At 43.5% G+C, this 25337-nt stretch overlaps 1 protein-coding gene across 1 annotated transcript; it reads right to left on the bottom strand.

Annotated features, from left to right (window-relative positions):
• LOC104758085 (cell wall / vacuolar inhibitor of fructosidase 1-like) lies at positions 1682-2964 on the bottom strand. Its single transcript, XM_010480897.2, has 2 exons — positions 2684-2964; positions 1682-2108 (listed from the first exon to the last, which is right to left on the bottom strand). Exons 1-2 carry the CDS (start codon positions 2858-2860, stop codon positions 1806-1808), a joined length of 480 nt encoding a protein of 159 aa, XP_010479199.1. The 5' UTR covers positions 2861-2964; the 3' UTR covers positions 1682-1805.

Consider the following 25337-nt stretch of genomic DNA (forward strand, 5'->3'; position numbering starts at 1 on the left):
TGTCCTGCAAAATCATCAACAGAAGAAACAAGCGCTCTACGATAATCTCGTGGCTTGGTTAACTGCAAAACAGTTTTTGTCTCTTTGAAATTTTTGTTGATGATAGGAGGATGATTAGGAGAAGAAGATGCATACCTTGGCCTTACCTGAGGGCTCTGGAGTGTGGATTGATGACTCTTCTGTTTGGGAACAGGTTTCTGTCTTAGAGCATCAGTTTTGGACAAGCTTTGTCGCGGTCGTGGAGGGGTGTCGATCGATACCCTCTTGGTGGCATCGATCGACACTGAGCCTGATGCTCGTGTTGCAGAAACTTTTTCAACAGAAAAAGTCTGCCCATCAATAGTAGGAGCCCTTCTCAGCTTATCCATCTCGAAATTCAAACTCAAACCATCCACATTCAGTGCTATGTGTCCCTTCTTCACATCAATGATGGCACCAGCTGTAGCCAAGAAAGATCTTCCTAAGATGAGAGGATCTTTAGGCTCTTGATCATACTTCAGCACCACAAAGTCAGTGGGAATCATGAAGTTGCCAATTTTAACTGGAATATCCTCTAAAATACCTTCAGGAGTTCTTCAGGAGCGATCAGCCAAGATAAGAGAAATCTGAGTTGGCTTGAATTCTGTCATCCCAAGTCTCACAGCAACAGAATGTGGCATCAAGTTGATGCTAGAGCCAAGGTCACAAAGTGAGTGAGAAAACCTTCCTGCTGAGATTGAGCAATCAAGTACAAAGCTTCCAGGATCTGGTAACTTCTTAGCAGTCCTACATTGAATGATTGCACTCACTTCCTTAGAGACAACCACTTCCTGCTTTCTCTCCTTCTTCCTCTGAACAGGCTGGTTCAACAGAATTGCACTGACATCTTTTGTAAGAAGTGCTCCTTCTTCAGGGCTCAAACCATTGGATACCATTCTCTTCACATACCGCTTAAGAGGTGGTGAAAGCTTTACTGCATCAATTAAAGGCATCTCAATCATCACCTTGTCCATCATTGCTTTGCATCTAGCTTCCTCCATCTCTTGCTTAGACTTTCTTGGCTTGGGAAAAGGAACCTTAGGCTTGTAGACCCTTTCAGCAGCTGGAACCTGAGATTTTGCAGTTTATGGGTTCGTCTAAGAGGAGTGTCGACCGACACCCAGGTGGTGTCAATCGACACCATCATCTGAAACCGAGAGATTGGTCGATTTCTCTTCTTTTTCTGCAGAAGCAAGTTCACCATCATCTTCATCTCGCACTGATATGGCATTGCAAGCATGTTTGGGGTTTGACTCAGTTCTTGCTAGAAGAACACTCTCTTGTCGTTTAACAGACCCAGCAGTCTGTGCAACTTGAATCTCCAGCTTCTTAACATGAACATTCAATGCATCAATCTTCCCATTCAGCTCAGTGTAGACATTGTCAATCTTCCCATTGAATGTCACTGTCAATTGCTCCTGTCCTTGCAAAAGCTGCTCAAGCATGGCTTCCATTCTACTCTCTGAAGAATTCTTAGGAGGTGGAGACTGATAAGATGAGTTCCCATATGTCCTTCCAAAAAGGTCTTGTTGCCGACAAAAGTGAGTTCTTGCAAGCTAATCTGCTGACTCTCCCCAGACTTTCATCAACATGCAACAACATCTAGTTCAGCTGACTCTCCCCTCATCTTTTTATCGCTTTGATGTAGCATAGTGAAAGTAACTTAACATGAATATATGGTTATATATATATATCATTGGAGTTAACTCTGCTTCTCATATTTTTTTATTTTTATGAAGAGGATAACATCCCAATCAAACACATATAAACCTTATAAGAAGATAAAATCAAAGCAACATTCTCACAACGGCTCTAGTCACACTAGAGATGTTTTGCATTGATTTGGTTAAACTAGTCAACGGAGATTTCCCTTGAAACCCTTCTTCACAAACAGAAGCTTCTACCCCGGCGTCGATCACACCATCTTCGCCAAATTTAGGGACTCCTTTAGAGATAGCTTCGATGGCTTCGGGAACATCAGCATTTAAGATCGTTTTGTATCTTCGACTACATTGGTCTAAAGCCTGTTTTAGTTCCGGTCTCTTTTTATATAGACCGTTGATTTCGTTTAAGGTCTTTGTCGCCAGAACCTACAAAAAAAAATTTATAAGATAACCCCATACGTTTATATTTCAACAGAAATTACCTCACATTTTTTATTTGTAGTTAAACTCTCCCCTTAATTCAGATAATTCTGGAAAAATAAAGCTACATAATTGGTGGGATAGAAACGACAAACGAGCTTTATATACACTATACTGAAATTGAAAACAATATTACTACGACATGAAAACACAAAAAAAAATAACACCCTTAGGCTTAGGTATGTGTTCTAAACAAAAGTAATCAAAAACTTCTTATTTATCAAAAACAACCCCTTGTGTTACTTATAGTCTTATAGACAAAAACGTCTTAGTGATAATTACTTTTTCGTAGAATAACGAAACTTATGAGCCTTTTTATAAAAATTTAAGAGATCAAAGTTATAGAATAGAATAAAATTAAATATTACATCTAATAATATAGAAAAAATATCATAATTTAAAAAACAACCACAAAACCTTTAGTCAAGATTTGATTCTTATAATAAGACTTGAAAATAATCTGAGATAATTGGTAATATCTATATAGAAGAAACTAGATGAGAAAAGGAATTGAAAAATACCTTGATTTTATCGATGAGGATGAGAGCGAGGCCAGAGATGTCGGCAGAAGAGCCACGTGGGTCGGAGTTGAGTAGAGAGACACAGAGATTGAAGTCTGGTGTCTGTTTACATGTTTGATCTATCATACTTCCTTCACTCATCATCATCATCATCATAACCATCACGATCATCTTCATCTTCTTCTTGTTGGATGATGATCTTTATATGTAAAAAGATGGAGGTTTCGCTTTTTGTTTATTTATAAGTGTGTGTGTCTTGTCTGTGTAGTGCCCGTCTCCAGTATATATATAATTGAATTGGTGGTGTGCCTTTACCAAAATCTCTTAATAAGGATAAAAAAGCTATATATCATTTCTGATATTTTCAGGTAATATACTTTTATTTTAGTATATACCACCAAATTGATATTGTCCAATCAAAATTTAATTTGAATGTTTTTAGATTTCTTTAGTTTGGGTTATTAATCTTTTTAGTTTCTATAGTATCCAAGAACAAATTTGGCAAAAACACTAATATAAATTATATATACATTATATAATGTCTAATATTATGACCAGACTGAAATAAGATCTTACTATGAAATTATAAATATGCCAAATTAATATTAGTCAAGTGATCATGATATGGAAAGTGTATTTATGCCTAAAACCATATATGTATTTAATTTCCTGCAATGATTTGAATTTCAAAATTACTATACATTTTTTTGGTTTTCAAAATTTCAATATTGCTTTTTAATTAAATATATACTATTTATTAAAGTTCATTTAAAGAATTTTTAACGTTAATTTTTGAGACCGAAAAGTAACTAATAGAATAAACTTGTAGAACATATATTGGTTCAGTCTTTATGATTCTAACTTACAAAGCATGCTGCATGCTAAAACGTACAAACTAGAGACAGTAACGTAAAAACCTTTTTCTTATTAATTAAAAATAACTAATAGAATAAACTAGAGATGTTGCAATCACGTAAAAACCTTTTTCTTATTAACCTTTTTCTTACAGATGTTGCATGGGATTTGGGAAGCCTATTTTTTGGGGGTCTTCTTTTGAATATTATGTCATTCTGCTTCACGATTATACGCTTCTCTTGACTATTGGGTATTTTTTGGGTTTTTTTTTTTCTTTTTTTCTCTGGACATACGCTTTACGGCTTCTTGGTGGTATTATGGTTTTCTTAGGAAGGTTTGTAATATCGTTTACTTTTCAATTTTATATTTTCTCCAGGGTGGGAGGAGATGTATTTGGGTGCTTTTATCCCCATAAATCTTTATTTATTTCATGAATATTGTGAGTTGGAATTGTCAAGGCCTGGATAATAAGGCTACAATTGGTAATCTTAGGGATTTATGGTCCAAACATCGGCCAGATTTTTTGTTCCTTATGGAAACCAAACAACCTACTTCTATTCTAGAAAAGTTTGTTGGTCATTTCGGATATAAGAATCTGAAAACAATTGATCCTATTGGTTATAGTGGTGGTATGGCTCTTTTTTATAATCAAGATGATTTTCAGGTATCGATTTTATTTGAATCTAACAGATTAATCGATATTGAAGCGGTTTTCAAAGGCCGGATAATCTATTTAACTTTCGTTTATGGGGATCCCGTCCCTAAGAATCGGGATATGGTGTGGGAACGCCTTCTCAGAATTAGCTCTAATCGGTCCACCCCATGGTTTTTGGTAGGGGATTTTAATAAGCTGACAGGGAACCATGAAAAACAGGGGGGGAAGCTACATCATCCTTCCTCTTTTCTTTCCTTTAATGGGATGATTCGGGATTGTGGCTTTTTGGAGTTTCCTTACATTGGTGATTGTTTGTCTTGGAGGGGTTGGCGGGACAAAAAACCTATACGTTGTCGGTTAGACAGAGCTTTAGGGAATGAGGATTGGCATGATTTGTTCCCGGATACGGTGACGGAGTATTTACCAATGATAGCCTCTGATCATAAGCCTCTAGTGGTTAATATTGGGGCTAAAAGGCTGCGGGGGAAGAGGAGTTTTATGTTTGACCGCCGCTGGATTGGTAAGGCGGGGCTGATGGATGCAATAGCATCGGGGTGGGACAGGGATTTGGATCAGGACCCAGATAACTTCGTGCAAAAAGTTGTGAATTGTCGGAAGGCAATTTCTCAGTGGCGTAAATCACAAGTCCCATACGGTAGGGAAACTATTGAGGATTTAAAGCGGCAGTTGGAGGTGGCTCTGGCAGATGACTCAATTCCTCCTTCTACAATCTCGGAATTGCAGAATCGTTTACGCCAAGCGTATGGGGATGAAGAGATTTACTGGTATCAAAAGAGTCGGAGTAAATGGATGAAATTGGGGGATAAGAATTCCAAATATTTTCATGCCTTAACAAAGCAGAGACGGGCGCGTAATCGGATTACTTGTTTGTTTAATAAGGACGGCATCTGGTCCACTGAGGATGTTGATATCTGTCACACGGCAGTCTCATATTTTGAAGATTTGTTCACTTCAACAAATCCGGAAAATTTTGAGGAGGTCCTAAGGGAGGTCAATACGGTGATTACTGCCGAGGATAATGAGAGGCTCACAGGACCCGCTACGGAGGCTGAGGTCAAATCTGCTTTATTTACGATGCATCCAGATAAAGCCCCAGGTCCAGACGGGATGACAGCTTTATTTTTCCAAAAAGCATGGGGTATGGTTAAGACGGACCTTGTGGACTTGGTTAATAGGTTTTTAGTGGAGAGAGTTTTTGACAAGGACCTCAATCGTACTCACATTTTCCTTATTCCGAAGGTGGCTAAGCCAACTCGAATGGTAGAATTACGTCCGATTAGCCTGTGTAACGTTGGGTATAAGATCATTTCAAAGATTTTATGTCAGCGACTAAAGAGGGTTTTACCTGGTCTTATCTCCGAGACTCAATCGGCTTTTGTTCCGGGTCGGCTGATCTCAGATAATATCCTTATTGCTCAAGAGATGTTTCATGGCTTGCGTACGAACCCCTCTTGCAAAGGGAAATTTATGGCCATCAAAACAGACATGAGCAAGGCATATTATAGGGTTGAGTGGGATTTTGTGGCAGCTTTGTTACAGAAGATGGGGTTTGCAGAGTCATGGGTTTCATGGATAATGTTTTGTGTCACTTCAGTAGAGTATAGGATTCTTATTAATGGCCAGCCGAATGGTTTGATAGTGCCGCAGAGGGGGTTGCGACAAGGTGATCCTTTATCTCCTTATTTGTTTATCTTATGCACAGAGGTGTTAATTGCTAATCTACGGAAAGCAGAGAGGGAGAAGCTTATTACAGGGATAAAGGTGGCGAACAAATGTCCGCCAATTACGCTTTTGTTGTTTGCCGATGATAGTCTTTTCTTCTATAAGGCGGACAGAGGACAATGTCAGGTTATTTTAGATATTCTAAAACAATATGAGTCTGTTTCGGGCCAGCAAATAAATTTTAACAAATCCTCGGTACAATTTGGACACAAGATTGATGAGCAGACAAAAACCAAGCTCCAGGATGTTCTCGGGATCACGACTTTGGGTGGTATGGGGTCCTATCTAGGTTTACCAGAAAGTTTGGGTGGGGCTAAGACCAAGGTTTTCTCCTTTGTTCGGGAGCGGATTCAAAGTCGGACGAATGGATGGACGGCAAATTTGCTTTCAAAAGGGGGAAGGGAAGTGATGATTAAATCTGTTGCAACTGCTGTTCCAACGTTTGTGATGTCTTGTTTTAGGTTACCAAAAACAATTACATCCAAGCCTACCAGTGCGGTGGCAAATTTTTGGTGGAGTACAAATGGTCAGACAGGGGGCATGCATTGGCTTGCCTGGGAGAAATTATGTGTTAGCAAACAGTTGGGTGGCCTTGGTTTTAGGAATGTGGATGACTTTAATTCGACATTATTGGCCAAGCAACTATGGCGTCTGATAGATGTTCCAGAGTCTTTGTTTGCCAGGGTTTTCAAAAGTAGGTATTATAGGAATACGCATCCGTTGGATCCAATTAGGTCATACTCTCCCTCCTATGGATGGAGGAGTATATGTTCTGCTCGCTCTCTGGTTAATAAAGGGCTTATTAAACGGGTTGGCTCTGGGGACACCATTTCTATATGGTCAGATCCTTGGGTACCAGCTCAATTCCCGAGACCAGCTTCCAGCAAGGGGCCGTTAAAGGACCCTTCTCTTCAAATGAATCAATTAATTGATCGACAAAATAATTCTTGGCGTCTGGATATGCTCAATGAGCATTTTGATCCACTTGATGTTGCATTAATCAGGGCTATTCCGTTGGGTGGTAACCAAAGGGACGATCCTTCCGGTTGGCACTTCACGAAAACTGGAAAGTATACAGTCAAATCAGGCTATCATACTGCACGTCATGACGTGATTCGGACTTTTGCGGCCACTGGTTCAGGCCCGGAAATTACCCCGCTACTCGCTAGTGTGTGGAGGGCTCGTTGCCCACCTAAGATCCAGCATTTTATGTGGCAGGTCTTATCTGGTTGTATTTTGGTTTCGGCAAATTTGGGACGACGGGGTATTGCTTGTGATGTACGGTGCGTACGATGCGGCGCGGATTCAGAGACAATAAATCATGCCATCTTTGTGTGTCCTCCGGCCCGTCAGTTTTGGGCACTAGCAAATGTGCCGGTGGGACCTAACTCCTTCCCGACGGAATCAGTATATGCAAATGTTGATCACTTTTTAGGGCAGCAGAATCCGGGAGCCCATATTGCAGCTTTTCCTTGGCTTATGTGGTTTATTTGGAAAGCACGGAATGCACGTGTCTTTGAAAATATTGCCGAAAGGCCAGAGGACATTGTCAGGGTAGCAGAGGGTGAAGCTGCAGCATGGCAGCAGGCTCAGATAGAGGATGATCTAGTGACTAGTCCCACCTTTCCAGAAGTTTCGGAGTTGCCAGTTAGGGTGCCTACGGTTTCCCTTCCTTCGGTCTTTTCAGGATATCGATGCTTCATAGATGGATCTTGGAAAGCAGGGGATTTGTATGCAGGTGCTGGTTGGTGTTGTACCTCGATCCAGCCAACGTTGCCGTTTTTGGGGGCCAAGAATTTCCGGCGAAGTCTATCTCCATTACATACTGAAGTTGAAGCTTTCCTTTGGGCGATGTGCTGCATGATCGGCCATGACTTCAGAGAGATGGCTTTTTATACTGACTGCTCAGACTTGGTGAAGATGGTGTCTTCTCCTTCCGACTGGCCAGCGTTCTCGGCGTACCTTGACGACATCAAGACTGATAGGGAGGAATTCTCTTCCTTTTCTTTATCTTTAATTCCTAGAAATGCTAATGTAAGGGCGGATTCTTTGGCACGCCAAGCGTGTACATTTCCGCACCAAGTTTTGTTTGTAAACGATTTTCCTGCCAATTGGCTCGTTTAAACTGATCTGTTGTTGACAAAAAAAAAAAAAAAAAAAAAAAAAAAAAAAAAAAAAAAAAAAAAAAAANTTACAAACCTTTTTCTTTTTTGTTATACAAAAATAAATAAATAAAAAATAACTAATAGTCATGACAAAAAAAAAATCACAGCTCAATATGCTGCTACCAATGTGAACCCCGATATACAACACTACAAACTTTTCAACCGAAACACATCCATAACTTTTCTGGTATGAATATAATAAGACCAATTTTTTTTTACGAATATTATATGGTACATAAGCAGTAGATAAAAAACAACAGACATAAGCAGTTTTGTTATTAATGTTGGGCCAAGTATTAAAGTTCCATAACTTTCCAACAAGAAAATGTATGAGATGTCGCCATGTGGATCCAATAGTCCCCTTTAACGTGCTACACTGCATCGTAAACAAGAATATGCTTCAATCTATACTAATCAAGGGGCTAACTTTTCCTTAGCCGTAGTTTCGCCATTGGTAATGCTAACATTTGCGAGTTATTGAGGTACATAGTGGAGCCATTACATCATCTATACGGAGTATAAAATAAGATAAAGTTTAAAGTTATATAAAGCAAACAATTATTTGAGTTATTTTAAACGTTTCATTTGACAACATATGACCGACTTAGGCAATTGTTTTGACAAAAAAAATATAATCATATCATCTTCTTCTTCTTTTTTTTTTTGTCAACATATCATCTTCTTCCTTTATTTATTTTTCGTGCTTTTGGGGTTTGGCCAAACGCTGAAAGATAAGTTCAATACGAGAAGTCCTTTTCCTATATTGATATACATACTCAATCATTCAACTTCTGCTAATTATATAATTGTTTTCAACCATACATAGAGCAAAAGGTGCATATACGGCTATAGAAACTTCGAGTGATAGAAGCTTTGTATAAAGGAAAATGTTTATTTTTCCAGACGTATGCTCACTAGATTTAATATTTTAACTTTGTCAAAAATTGGGTATGTATTTGGTGTCTTGGACTTTTCAGAATACGTACTAGCGGACAATTTAACTTGTAACAAAACATTTTGTCCATAACTGATCTGTTCAGTAACAAATATCTAGAAAAAAAGCATCAAGTTATCCCAATCTATCAAAAACAACGTGTTCATCAATTAATAAAACGGTTCCATAGCTTTAATAAGTAGTAAATGATCCGAATCTATCAGAAAAAAACATATGTTCATAAATTAACTTACATTCACTCCCAAGTCCTTCACATACATATATATATATATATATATATATATATATTCATATATAAAACAATGCTTCTAATGTATATGAATATTGAGTTTAGTTTAAACTACAAAACTTTAATATATTTTTTTATTGTTAGGGATAGATCCCTACCCTAACAAGAATCCTAGCCCAGGAAAATCCCAATATAAACCTCCTAAAGAAGGAGGGGTATTATGGTCTTTTAAATAGACGAACCGACACGATTCCCTATAAGTACAAGCGTACGGCTTTTGGAGGAGGAGATCGCGGAAAAAGGTAGAGAATTGGTACAGTAAGTACAAGGTTTCAACCCGTCTAGCAAGAGTCGACGAGCTTGTAGCTCGTCCATTGTTCCCGTTCATTCTTGTAACTCGTCTAAGTTGTGTTGTAACCCGTCTTTTGTGCCTCGGCACCGATTAAATAGAAGAGAACTTCGACCTCCTTTAACCGAATTAAAATATTCTAATTGTGACCGATCTGGACATCAACAATTTGGCGCGCCAGGTAGGGGGAATCAAGTCGAATTTCTCTGACAAGAATTGAAGAACGGACCTACGACGACTAGACGAGATGACAATAGCCAATAAAGAAGGAAGCAAGGAAGCTGGTTCGTTGGGGGGAACGACAACTCCAGCAATGGATCAAACGGAGCAAACAGTCCTCCCAACACCGGACGCTCCAAGGAAGGTCGTGACAGTAGAAAGCCGGGAGACGTTCGTCATAGCAACCAACTTAACGACCCCGATGACCATAGAACCAACACCGGTTCCTACGCAACTCACTTTGCTCAACAGCCAGCCCGTCTCCAGTATCGACGAGCTATTCCGCGGAATCTTAACACGTTTTGACCAACAAGAAGAACGAACCAACAGCCGGTTGGACGCACTCACCGCAGCCCAGGCCAGTTCCCAAGACGACATCAATCACCTTCATGCTACTCGGTAGAACCCAACGGCCTTCCTCCTAAACGAATCAGCAATAAGGCCACAGGTGCGAGTCAGCGGGCTCGAACAAGGACCTACCATGCGAGTCAACGAACAGGGTAGCGGAGCGTCGAGCGAGGAACTGAAAGAGATCAGAAAGAAGATGTGCGAAATGGAGACGATATTCCACAAAGCAACAAGCAAAGCACCAGAGGTCGACCTCGTACTCGAAGCGACTCAGCGAACACCATTTTCCTGAAGACTCGCGGCTACACCAGTGCGACAAGCAGTTAAACCAAAGCTAGGCTATTATGATGGTACTGTTGACCCACGCGACTTTCTGCTGACCTTTGGAGTAGCTCTTGGCCCCTTACAGTTCAGCCCGGCAGAGTATGACGCCGGAGCATGTCAAGTTTTCGCCGAGCATTTGACGGGAACCGCCCTGAGTTGGTTCTCGTGACTTCCATCCGGGTCCATCGACAGCGTTAAAGATCTCATCACAGAATTTCTGAAACAGTTTTCTGTGCTAATAGAAAATAAGAATTCGCACGCCGATCTATACGCCTCGACTCAGGGACGCAATGAGTCACTCCGGTCATTTATCACACGTTTTAAGGACATCATCGTCAATGTCTCAATCCATGGCACAACAGCCATCGTCGCACTTAGAAACGCGCTGTGGTACGAGTCCCGATTCAAGGAAGAATTATGAAACAATCCTTCCCGTTTTTTTTTTTTTTTTAATACCTTAATTTACTAGTGGTCCCATACCCACTAACATCCTAACATCAATCAATAACCGCGGATAATCAAATAAAACAAATTCCATTAAACCAAAAGAATTCCAACATTCAAATCCAATAACCAATAACATCAATCAAATAAAGAGATAACCAACAACTAACATCCTACAATGTTCCTTTGACTTAATCTAGCAACCTAACAACAGCTAGACCACAATCAATCAAGTCTCTAGAACATCCTCCTCCTCATAGCCCTTGATTCCACGATCACACTTTTCCTTTACCTGCACACCACAAACAACAATTGAGATGCGTAAGTATTATCATAAATACTTAGTGAGGCCATCCTCCCATCTACTGGGTTATACACACAAGCAGATGAGACCCTCAAGTTCAAGCAAAACAAACAACACACAACAATACATCAAACCAGAAAAACAAGTCTCGGATAAGACTAGTGTCGACCGATGCCAAACGGTGTCGATCGATGCTACAACAAGGTGTCGACCGATGCCAAACAGTGTCGACCGATGCCCATCAAATTGGTGTCGACCGATGCTCCTGAGTGTCGATCGATGCCTCCTCTGCAGACACGATCTGCGCGAATCCCAGCGACGAACTCCGACTCCAATCAACCCAAAATCGACTCCAATCAAGTCTATCCATCTCGGAATTCACTAGAAATCACACAAACAACGAACCCAAGCAACAAAACAACACAAACCACAAAGAAAACACACAAACAAGAGAGATCTCATGCTTAGATCAACCATGGTCAAGCACTCACCTCAAGAACAAGAAGTTTGGATTGAGAAACGTGGAAAACAACACCTCCAGAAGCTTCCCCTTCGATTCCAGCAACAGCTAACCCTCCTACAGCCTCAGATCTCTCCAAAATCACCAAGAACAAGCCCAGAAATCTCAGAAAACGTTTTTCTCTCTTTTCTCTCTTTCTTTTCACTCAACGGCGACAAAATGAGACTCTGAAACCCTAAAATTCGTCCTAAGACACTTATAACTCGACTTAGGGATTTTAATTGAACCAAACCGAACCAATTCGGCAATTAAATCAAACCGGTCGAACCCAGAAATTAGTGGTGTCGATCGATGCCACTAGGGTGTCGATCGACACTCCTTCCAAAATCCCAAATTCTGGTTCGCGGATGTTACAATTCTCCCCCACCAATACGGATTCGTCCCCGAATCCCGCAATACCGTCCATCTGCCAAGGACCTCCGTGCCACCGTCATCACGGCCCGCACGTCCCCAGACCGGACTAAACACCATCAGTCAAGGTTTCCCGTGCCACTGTCGCAACAGCCCGCACACCTCCGACTGACCCTCGAGGTCTCCCTCTAGCCAATATACTCGCATCATAACACTATTTGCTCACAACTCAGTGCTTCCCCCGTCCGTGGTCGCAACCAACGAATCATGCCGGCTCGCTATCAGGCCAACCGCCTTAAGCTACGGCATCCAGGAAGTCACACACACACACTCCCCCCGCTCTCGGGTCGCAACCCTCGAGACATACCGGCTCACTGCCGAGCCTCGGCTCACAGCTACGGTATCCAGGGAGCCTCACATATCCCGCTCTTGGGTCGTCACCCTCAAGCGCGCTCTCGGATCGTCATCCGAAGCAACATACCACTCCCACTCTCTGGCCACAAAGTCCATCGAGCTATCGGTATCACGTGAGTTGGGCCCACACGGCCTAGAGCAAAACAAATACTGATGCTAACGAGTATCTCCCGGCTAGATCTACCTCACATTTCCACAAAACATTCCCATTTTAGAAACTTCCTATTTATGGAAACCTTCCTTTTGTGGAAACTTTCTATTTATGGAAACTTTCCAAAAATAGAAACCCGAGCTATTTCTCTTTTCCCATGACAACAACAGTCAAACATAAAGAAAAATACTCATCGTATTAATCTCAAAATGCCATAATCGTTACAATCTCAACGAAATTACATCAGAAAAACCAAAAATACAACAACCGGAGCCAACAACCCGCATCCCGAGCACCACCTCATCTTGATACTTAGTCGCACAACCAACCACCCCTAAGCGACCAAATATCAAGAGAGATGGGCTGGAATACTCCGTACCCGCTCCAGCCACGGACTACAACTCGGACCCGGCTAGACAAGCTCAAGCGGTCTGCTTCTCAAACCACTTCTTAAACCTTGCCTTCATCCTCGCCTCGGGCTCCCAAGTCTGCTCCTCTACTCCGTCACAGTCCCACAGGACTCTCATCAAAGGAATCTTCTTCTTCCGAAGTTCCTTGACTCTCCTCTCGAGCACCCTCACTGGTCTCGCCTCTAAAGTCATGTTAGGCTGAAGATCCTCAGGAATCTTAGCCAACAACTGATCACCCTCGTGAAGACACTTCCTCAGCATCGACACATGAAATACCTTGTGGAACGCACGCATAACCTCAGGCAACTCCAGCCGGTATGCCACTGGTCCCACCCGCTCAACCACTCTGAACGGACCCATGTACCTCGGACTCAACTTAGTCTCTGTCAATGACCTGTTCGGACCCCGCAACATGGCCATCTTGAGGTACACTCTATCACCAACCTGAAACTCAAGATCCTTTCTCCTCTTATCAGCATAGCTCTTCTGCCGATCCTGAGCCTCCTTCATGTTCAGCCTCAAAACCCGAATCTTCTCCGAGGTCTCCTGAACAAAATCTGCACCAAATATGCTCCTCTCCCCCACCTGAGTCCAACATAAAGGTGTACGACACGGCCTCCCATACAGGGCCTCATAAGGAGCCATCCCAATACTAGCCTGGTAGCTGTTGTTATAAGCAAACTCCACCAAGCTCAAGTGATCTGCCCAATGACCACCCCAATCCAGCACACACATCCTCAATAAATCCTCCAAAATCTGGATCGTCCTCTCTGACTGACCGTCCGTCTGAGGATGATAGGCTGTACTCATATGCACCTTCGTGCCCATCTCTGCCTGAAACGCCCTCCAGAACACCGAAGTGAACTTGGAATCTCTATCAGACACAATACTAGCAGGCACACCATGCAATCTGACTATCTCCCTCACATACTTCTTGGCCAAAACCGCTGCTCCATCAGTTTTCTTGATGGCCAGAAAATGTGCAGACTTAGTCAAACGGTCCACAATGACCCAAATAGCATCAAACGTCCTCGACACAGGCAAACCTACCACGAAGTCCATCGTGATCAAATCCCACTTCCACTCTGGAATGGGTAAACTCTGTAACAAACCACCAGGAACCTGATGCTCCGCCTTCACCAGCTGGCAAGTATCACACTTCGCCACCCAGTCAGCTACGTCCTTCTTCATCCCGACCCAGTGATAATACCGCTTGAGATCACGGTACATCTTGGTCGCCCCTGGATGAATAGAGAACTTGCTCGAATGAGCCTCTCTCAGTATCTCCTGCCTCAAATCCTCACCCTTGGGCACACAGATCCGACCATGCACAAGGATAGTACCATTAGCAGAAACCTGATACTCTGCACCCGCAGCCTTAGAGGCATTCACCAGCCCCTCATCACTCTCCTGAGCTAACCTCACTCTGCTCAACAAATCTGCTCTATCAACTGCCTCCAAACCCAAAGGTTCTTGTGAGATAGCACACAAACTCAATGCACTAATCTCACCTACCAACACCTCCATATCCTGCTCCTGAGCCGAAGCCACCCGCTTCCGACTCAAGGCATCTGCAACCAGATTAGCTTTACCAGGATGGTAAGCTATGTCCAAATCATAATCCGCTACTAACTCCATCCAACGCCTCTGCCTCAAATTCAGCTCAGGCTGAGTAAAAATGTACTTCAGACTCTTGTGATCTGTAAATACCTGTACCTTCCCACCATACAGATAGGATCTCCAAATCTTAAGAGCAAAGATCACTGCTGCCATCTCCAAATCATGAGTAGGATAATTAGCTTCATGCTTCCGCAACTGCCGCGAAGCATAAGCTATAACCTTCCCCTGCTGCATAAGTACACAACCCAACCCCACTCTAGAAGCATCTGTATACACAACATAAGGCTCGTCCTGCTCAGGCAATGCTAACACCGGCGTGGTAGTCAACATCTGCTTGAGACTTGCAAAACTTGCCTCACACTCTGGTGACCACACAAACGGGACATCCTTCCCTGTAAGCTTAGTCATCGGCTGAGCCATACTCGCAAAACCCCGAACAAACCTCCTGTAGTAACCTGCTAACCCCAGGAAACTCCGAATCTCAGTGGCACTCTGCGGCCTCGGCCACTCCCTGATGGACTGAATCTTCTCTGGATCCACTGAAACTCCCTCAGCTGAAACAATATGACCCAAGAACCCCATCTCACGCTGCCAGAAACTGCACTTACTCAGCTTAGCAAACAACTTCTGCTCCCGCAGCTTCTCCAACACTGCTCTCAGATGTACTGCATGCTCCTCAGGACTCTTAGAATATACCAGGATGTCGTCGATGAAAATGATGACTGACACGTCCAGAAACTCCTGGAACACGCTGTTCATCAATCTCATAAACGCAGCTGGCGCGTTTGTCAACCCAAACGGCATCACCACAAACTCATAGTGCCCATATCTCGTCCTGAAGGCTGTCTTCCTCACATCTGCCTCATGAATAGGGATCTGATGATAACCTGAAGCCAAGTCGATCTTGGAGAACCAAGTAGCACCCCTCAACTGATCCAACAACTCATCAATCCTCGGGAGAGGGTACTTGTTCTTCACAGTAACTCGGTTCAAACCCCGGTAGTCAATACACAACCGAAAACTCCCATCCTTCTTCTTAACAAACAACACCGGAGCTCCCCACGGTGAACAACTAGGACGGATAAAACCCTTGCCCAACAAATCCTCCAGCTGCTTCTTCAGCTCTGCCATCTCTGCTGGAGCCATCCTGTAAGGAGCCTTGGATAACGGCATCGTCCCCGGTTCCAGCTCAATGGTAAAAGGATCCGACCGAGATGGTGGTAATCCCTGCAATGACTGGAACACATCCTCAAAGTCCTCCACAACCGGAATACCGCTAACCGTAGACTTCCCCACTGACTCTGGCATAGATATAGTAACCAGATAGGCCTCACGGCCCTTCTCGATCATCTTCCCTGCCTGAACGGCTGAGATCACGAGACTCCCCGAAGTCGGTCTAATACCCTGAAAAACCAACTTCCCTCCTGGACGCTCAAACTCCACTCTACCCCGATAGCAATCCAAATGCACCTTATACCGATGCAACCAATCCATACCAAGAATGACGTCATACAACTCCACTGGACTGATAAGCAAATCCGCTGGCCACGACTCTCCTGCGATCTGAATATCAACTCCTCCAGCTCGTCCAATAACCCTCAGAAACTTGCCTCCAGCAACTCTGACAACTCCTGAACGCTCTCCAGAATCCCCTCTGATCCCCGCACTCACGGCACACTCCGGAGTAATGAAGCTATGAGAAGCTCCAGAATCAAACATAACATGGGACTTAAACCCGCCCACCAACAAGGTCCCTACACAAATCTCATGTGTTGAGAACCTAACACTTGACCACAAGCAAAAACAAATATAATCTGAACTATTGAATTGACTAAGTTCGAATCTCAGAAGTTATACCTGTGATCGCTCCTGCACTAGTGCCACCGGGCTCCTGGGTCGAGTACACCTGAGTCGTCGGCTCAATCCAACCCACCGGCTGCACACCGTGCTGCACACCCTGCTGCACCCCTGGCTGAGCTCCAGCCTGCAACACTGCTACTGCCCTCTGCTGCAACTTGGGACAACGAGGCTTGATATGCCCCGTCTCTCTGCAGTAGTAACACACTCGAGTATCGGTCCGCGGCTCCGTCACCGCCCGCTGCTCTGTCACTGCCCGCTGCTCACCTCTCTGTGGACAGCTAGTCACCTTGTGGTCCCTACTACCACACCCAAAGCATCTCGCACCCCTGTTCCTCGACCTCTGCATAGCATCAAACTTCTGCTTCTGCCCTTGCGCAGGCTTGCCGCCCTTGCTAGGAACAGAAGACGGCTGAGACTGCTGTGGCTGCACTGAAGAACCGACCACAACCACCTGTGACCTCAAGTCATCCTCTATCCCAGCTGCAACCTCAACCAACTCCGCTCTCGTAGCATAACTCCTCACTCTACACCGAGTCCTCAAATCATCCCGCAGAGCCAACAAAAACCTCCGCACCTGAGCCGCCTCTGGCTCCCATGCCCTGCCTGCATACCCTACAAGCCGACTGAACTCTGCATCCAGCTCCCGCACTGTACGGTTCCCCTGAGTCAGACCCAAGAACCGTGCCTCCATACGATCAAGAGCCTCCTGAGGAAAATACTTGGAGTTAAACTCCCCCACAAAATCTCCCCAAGACATACCCCTCTGCACCCTCCGTGCTGTCACCGACCTCCACCACACACGAGCATCTCCTGACAAGTAAAACACTGCCAGATCCACCCTGTACCGGTCGGGACACCTAAGCGAAAGGAAAATATCCTCCATCCGCTCTCTCCACTCATCCGCTACACTCGGATCGGTACTTCCTGAGAAATACCCTGCTCCCACATGCCGCAGCTGCTCCATCATCCGAACATACTGAGCATCCACTACCTCGGCCCCCGGCTGCACACCTGCCTGCAAACCCGCTGCAGGCTGCACCACTGGAACCTGTCCACCACCCACTGGCGGCACTACTGGATCCTGCCCACCAACCACTGGCGGCACAACTGCTGGAAGTCGCTGCAAAGCCTGAGCTACCTGAGCTAGCAAGTCCATCAAGACATCCTCCCTGCCTGGAGCACCTCCCGCTGCAACCCCCACACCCGGGGCAACACCGTGACCGACACCGGGCCCATCCGCCCTGCCGTCACCCAAACCAGCCTGGTCTCCAGACACACTAGGATGAACCTGTGACTCCGCCACCTCCTCACTGGCCATGCTCTGGGTCACACTCACACTGGCCTCAGGAACCTGACCTCGTCCCCGACCCCGACCACGACCACGCCCACGACCACGACCGCGACCAACAGCATCCTCACCCCTAACCATCTGTATCATCCAAGAACAGAAGGCTAAGCAAACAATAATTCTAATACACAAGAAACACAACTTACCGTGGAATCACAATACAGGCTCGAAGAGGATGTTCTAGGACTTCATGCCACACTCAATTGACCGACTCACACAATCAATCATAGCATGGAATCCTAAACATCAACAGCAAAAGCACAATGAACCCTAGTCCTAGAACCGTAAGGGCTCTGATACCAAAATGAAACAACCCTTCCCGTTTTTTTTTTTTTTATACCTCAATTTACTAGTGGTCCCATACCCACTAACATCCTAACATCAATCAATAACCGCGGATAATCAAATAAAACAAATTCCATTAAACCAAAAGAATTCCAACATTCAAATCCAATAACCAATAACATCAATCAAATAAAGAGATAACCAACAACTAACATCCTACAATGTTCCTTTGACTTAATCTAGCAACCTAACAACAGCTAGACCACAATCAATCAAGTCTCTAGAACATCCTCCTCCTCATAGCCCTTGATTCCACGATCACACTTTTCCTTTACCTGCACACCACAAACAACAATTGAGATGCGTAAGTATTATCATAAATACTTAGTGAGGCCATCCTCCCATCTACTGGGTTATACACACAAGCAGATGAGACCCTCAAGTTCAAGCAAAACAAACAACACACAACAATACATCAAACCAGAAAAACAAGTCTCGGATAAGACTAGTGTCGACCGATGCCAAACGGTGTCGATCGATGCTACAACAAGGTGTCGACCGATGCCAAACAGTGTCGACCGATGCCCATCAAATTGGTGTCGACCGATGCTCCTGAGTGTCGATCGATGCCTCCTCTGCAGACACGATCTGCGCGAATCCCAGCGACGAACTCCGACTCCAATCAACCCAAAATCGACTCCAATCAAGTCTATCCATCTCGGAATTCACTAGAAATCACACAAACAACGAACCCAAGCAACAAAACAACACAAACAGCAAGGAAAACACTCAAACAAGAGAGATCTCATGCTTAGATCAACCATGGTCAAGCACTCACCTCAAGAACAAGAAGTTTGGATTGAGAAACGTGGAAAACAACACCTCCAGAAGCTTCCCCTTCGATTCCAGCAACAGCTAACCCTCCTACAGCCTCAGATCTCTCCAAAATCACCAAGAACAAGCCCAGAAATCTCAGAAAACGTTTTTCTCTCTTTTCTCTCTTTCTTTTCACTCAACGGCGACAAAATGAGACTCTGAAACCCTAAAATTCGTCCTAAGACACTTATAACTCGATTTAGGGATTTTAATTGAACCAAACCGAACCAATTCGGCAATTAAATCAAACCGGTCGAACCCAGAAATTAGTGGTGTCGATCGATGCCACTAGGGTGTCGATCGACACTCCTTCCAAAATCCCAAATTCTGGTTCGCGGATGTTACAAATTATCTCTGTCGCACGTAGCAACCATCGCCGACGCACTACTACGAGCCGCGAAGCTTATCGAATTGGAAGAAAAAAGGCCGTCAACGCCAAGAAACATGCGGCCGACAAAAACATCGTCACCAAAGGCCAGCAGTCGTAGCAACAAAGGTCAACCATATTGAGCCACGACAGCACTTCACCAAAAATCAAGATCGAACTCGTCGAACCTTTGCGATCAGCGAAAATAAGTACATCTGAAAGGAAGGAGGTGAGAATAGTACGACCCGATATTACGATTACCACCAGAGTGCCACACACTTGACCGAAGAATGCCATTACCTTTAGAAGGTCTTGATGGAACGATACAAGAAAGGCGCGATAGTTGTTGAGCCCGGTAGAAGCAAAACGGCTCGGCCTGGACGCAGCGACGCTAAAGGTACCGAAAGTATCGCTCGCAAATTCGTCAAGGACTCTAAGATACTCGCCGACCAAAGCGACGACGAGATGGAAATCCAGGACGACACCGGTCATGAAAAACGACCGCACACAGATCGTAAGCCTGATCAACGCCCTTCAATGATAAGACGAATAAACATGATTATGGGCGGACTAGCAGGATACAACGACTCGGTCCGATCGATCAGAGATTTCACCAAGAAAGCCAAAATGAAGAAATCCTAGCCTGCAAGAGCCGAATTTGACGGCATGCCCATTTCTTTCGACAACAGCGACCTTGAGGGTTTGGGTTTGCCGCACAACGATCCACTGGTTGTCGAGCTCCTGATCGACGAAAGCGAAGTGACAAGAATACTGGTCGACACTGGAAGCTCGGTCAACGTCATTTTTAGAGACGTCCTAGCAAAGATGGAGGTCGATGAAAGTGACATCATGCCAGAATGCCACTCTCTAACTGGCTTTGACGGAGATCACCTGATGTTAGTTGGCACCATCACCCTGCCAATCTTCGTGGGGGGGGGGGAATAGCTAGATACTTTAGGTACGCAGTTATTGACAAACCAACGATCTATAACGTTATCCTTGGAACCCCATGGCTCCACAAGATGAAAGCAGTCCCGTCGACGTACCATCAATGCGTCAAATTCCAGACCTCAAAAAGAGTATACACGTTGCGTGGTAACCAGCAAAGCGCAAGGGCCTGTTTCCTGACCGAGCATAAGATTCGTACCGGAAAGAAGTTATAGCAATCAAAGCAACGAGTCGGCGATGGCAGCACGTCGCCAATAGACGGAAAGCCAACCCCGTCCAACAGGGCGTTGCCGCGGTAGAAGAAGTAAATCTTGACGAGAATGATAAGAAGCGATGCGTGAATATCGGCACAGAGATAACTTCAGCTATGCGCAATTAGTTAGTACTTTTTCTCAAAACCAACATCTCGATGTTTGCATGGAGCGTGACCGACATGAAAGGGATTGATCCAAATGTCACAACCCACGAACTCAATGCCGATCTAATGCATAAGCCGGTCAAACAGAAGCGACGCAAGTTAGGTCCCGAGCGATCACAAGCAGTAAACGACGAAGTTGAAAAGCTCCTCAGTGCCGAATCGATCATAGCAGTGAAATATCCCGAGTGGTTAGCTAACCCGGTAGTCGTCAAAAAGAAAAACGGAAAGTGGCGAGTTTGTGTAGATTTTACCGATCTTAATAAGGCCTGCCCAAAGGATAGTTTCCGATTACCAAGGATTGATCAACTCGTCAAGGCAACCGCAGGCAACGAGCTGTTAACCTTTATAGACGCCTTCTCCGGGTACAACCAGATTCTAATGCACAAGGACGACCAGGAAAAGACATCGTTCATCACGGACGCGACGCTCGTTGCGCGAGGTTAAGTGATTGGTTCGGGCAATAAGCTATTTCTTAAAAAAAGGAAGGGGGGATGAGAACAAAAAAAAATGAGCGAAAAAGGGCTAAGGACCGAATCGGCTGAACGAACGAACCTCAAAGGAGGCCTGAGCAACGTCAACAATCGCATGAGCTTCCTTCATCTTCTCAGCAGGAAGAATGCGACCGGCTCCGAAATGAATCTTCTGAAAAAGCTCGGCGCAAGCTGAAGAGTCGTCCGGGAAAGGACGAGCCCCAGAAGTGTGGGAAAAACTCCAGCTGAAATCAGACGTCTTCAGTTTCTTTGGCGGGTCAGATCGCTCTTGGTCTGCGCCCTCCTTCCTCTTCTGAGGACCTTTTGTAACCTCAGTATCACGGCCAGAAGCCTCGTCCACCTTCCTCCTCGGAAGTGTCTCGGCAGACCCAATGTGGCGATTTGAGGGAAGAGGGTTAGAGAGCTGTTTCGATGGAGTATCAGACGACTGATGAGATCGAGAAGGAACCTTCTTGGTCGAACTGGCGCCTGAGTAAGAGGCAGCAGGACGAGCATCTGGTTAGGGAGTCGAACGAGGAAGAGAGGACGGTTCTGACGCTCGGCGGTAACGAGCAGATGCGTTGGGGACATTCATATTCAGTTTGCCCATTGTTCCGGCTAAAGTAAGGGACGACAAAAACAGTGTCAGATCAAAAGCATAAAAAAAGGTAAGATAAATCGCACACAAGGACTACCTTTCTTTCTCGAGAGAGCTGGTGCTTTTCTCGGACGACCTCTCTTTGATTCGGTACCCGGCCAAACGTAAGGGCAGAAGACCTTGATCGCGTCGATCTCAGCTTGGAAAGAAGAAGGATATGGAAGCAAACACCTTGGAATAACAACTACAAAAAAAAAAAGAGAAGGGTTAACTGAAACCAAATACCAGCAAAAGACAGAAGTAATCAAGCAGGAACGGTCGGCTACCGGGTGAAGGGTTCCACCCAGAAAACAAAGGAATGGACGGATCCTCAAGAACCCCCAGGACAACTTCTAGAAAGAAATACGAGCCTTTCAAATTATACGTTTTTCCTTTGGCACCTTCGACCAGAGTCATCTTCTTCGACGAAGCCAGATAATAAAGCCCAAGAGTTTTTGTCCGATTCGACGGGTTCAGACTTGTCAGCTCCTCCAAATGATCACAAGTGAGCTTGATTCCTGCGGCTTCGGCCATAATCAAAAGACCCATGGCGTTTCGAAAGGTTGCTGAGGCAAATTGAGAAATGGCCGCCTTACGACGAGCGAAATACGTCATCAGAAAAGAAGGGTCCCAGGGACGTTGAGCTGGAGTCAGGATCAAAATATTAGGTTTAACGGTTAACTTCCCAATACGAACCGCTTCAACGGCCTCGTCAATATCCAGCGTCGATCGACGCATGTGAGAGAAAATATTCTCAGTCGGCAGAGGGACGTCGCTCATTTTGGGAGAAGACGGGTCATCGGTTAATGGCTTGTCGATTAGAGAGGGGATCCTGCAGGGGAGTCCCGACGAGCTGGAAACGGCCGTCTCAGAAAAAAGACGATGCTGGGTTTCTTCATACAGAGCTATGTCAGAACCCGCCGACGACGAATCAGAAGAACTCCGAGAACGAGCCCTACGACGAGCAGGCCTAGCGGAACCATCGGATTCAGAAGAAGTGGCTTGCCGAAGATGACTCTCGGCGGAAGGGTCGGGAGACATGGATCGGGGGGAATTCATAACGAAAAGTGCGAAACACTAACAAGCAAAATAACGACGAGATAATAAGAAGGGAGAGTACCTGAACGATGAGAGCACCAAAAACTTGATAAGATGATAATGAAAGAAGAGGAGGGGTGGTATTTATAGGAGAAGAAGGAAGGATCTAGAGACGCAATCATTACAGCACGCGCTCGATGACGATACAACTTCCAGACTTCACGCGCGTCAAGCGCCGCGCATAATGATTCGACCTCAAACATCGAAAACTGTTTTCTCACGCGCGACCTTTCGTTTTCTCAATCCTTGTCCGAAGATTCACCACCTCGGAAGCGACCCTTCGTCTTCTCACAAACGGTCCTTCGCCTAAAGACTGCGAACTAAAGGCGAAGGGGGGGGACTACTGTTAGGGGTAGATCCTCACCCTAACAAGAAACCTGGTCCAGGAAAAGCCCAATATAAACCTCCTAAGGAAGGAGGGATATTATGGTCTTTTAAATAGAGGAACCGACATGATTCCCTATAAGTACAAGCGTACGGCCTTTGGAGAAGAGGATTGCAGAAAAAGGCAGAGAATTGGTACAGCAAGTACAAAGTTTTAACCCGTCTAGCAAGAGTCGACGAGCTTGTAGCTCGTCCATTATTCCCGTTCATTCTTGTAACTCGTCTAAGTTGTGTTGTAACCCATTTTTTGTGATTCGGCACCGATTAAATAGAAAAGAACTTCGACCTCTTTTAACCGAACTAAAACATTCTAATTGTGACCGATCTGGACATCAACACTTATTCAAGCTGTTTTCCATAAATAATTCGTTGAATTGAAATGGACATCTTTTAGTCCATATCGAGAGATATGTAGTACTCCTTAGTTTGCCAACTTTTGTTTTTGGATTTAACGAAACAGTTAAAGTAACATAGTATACAAATACATCACAATTTATAGTGCAGACTCAACATTTCCAGGTGTCTGGTGAAGTAAAGAGATATTTGTAGCTCAAGGTTTTATTTATTTTTTAAATCAACGGATGCAAATGTTAGCCCTTTCCTTTAAATAAATGAGTGGAAAATAAGCTGAAGGAAATGTAATTGAGTGTATCAATCAACTCATGTCCACTATTTTTCCCCTAAATGAAATATAGCTGATGCATTGATGGTGGGGAATGGATTTAGATAGAGATTTTTTTTAGAATACCCTAGTACTGTGTTTGTTTTTTTATTTATTTATTTTTTAAAAAAATCTGTTATTATTTCTAATTTTTTACTTTAATCATGGAGTTTTATTTTAATTAATGTGTCATTGCCAAAAATAAAATACTCTAAATTTGTAAATTTATGATGGAGACTCTTTTTAAAGTAGAGAATTTGTAAGGGTTTATAAGATTTTATAAGGTTTTACAAAGATTTTAAAAAGTATTACAAAATATTTATAAAGTTTTTAAGAAATATTTATACACTACTTATAATATTATATTCATATATAAATGTAAACTGTGCATTTTTTATGATTTTTATATTGTTACATATCTATTTAAATAGATATCAAAATTTTAGAAACATTTTCGATAATATTTGTAGAAAATTTATTTAAAAAAAAATAGTTTGTGAAAAGGGCATTTTTTTAACTTCTCAATTTAGATAACATAAAACATCCATTGGATAATTTTCCTTTTTGGCTAAAAATTTCATAATAGCTATTAGTTTCAAAAAATGTAAAGAACTAGATTTATATCCGCGGTACACCGCGGATCAATTTTTTCTGTTTAAAAACACATAAAATAAATGAATAATTTATTTGTCTATATATGTAAATAATTTGTTTTATATTTTTAAGTTTTAAAATTTATAAAATCTAATATATTGTGTAATTTTGATTGTCTGTATCGATTTTGCGACCGCAGGTTAATGGGTGAATATAATATTGTTGGTCATATGATTCCATTGGATTAACTATTAGTTTAATTTTGATTNTTTGGGAAACCATTTCAATAAAATAGCTAAGAAATATATTGAGAGATATAATAAAGCAGACTTGAAATTTGGATGGAATAAAATATACTGTAACTATAATTCTAAATAGAGTTGAGCAATGAAAACGTTAGGCCAAAATTGCGTTAGCTATATAAGTTCTATAACATATTGTGAGCTAGCGTTTATAACGGCATTTGTTATTAATTAGACTCCCTTCTGAGCGTTGTTTTTCACTTTTTAACTTCCCATTTTCAATTATGAACTATATTTATACCTGCGGTACACCGCGGATCAATTTTTTCTGTTTAAAAACACATAAAATAAATGAATAATTTATTTGTCTATATATGTAAATAATTTGTTTTATATTTTTAAGTTTTAAA

Source organism: Camelina sativa, chromosome 17 (genome assembly GCF_000633955.1).
Source record: "Camelina sativa cultivar DH55 chromosome 17, Cs, whole genome shotgun sequence".
NCBI classification, from domain to species: domain Eukaryota; kingdom Viridiplantae; phylum Streptophyta; class Magnoliopsida; order Brassicales; family Brassicaceae; genus Camelina; species Camelina sativa.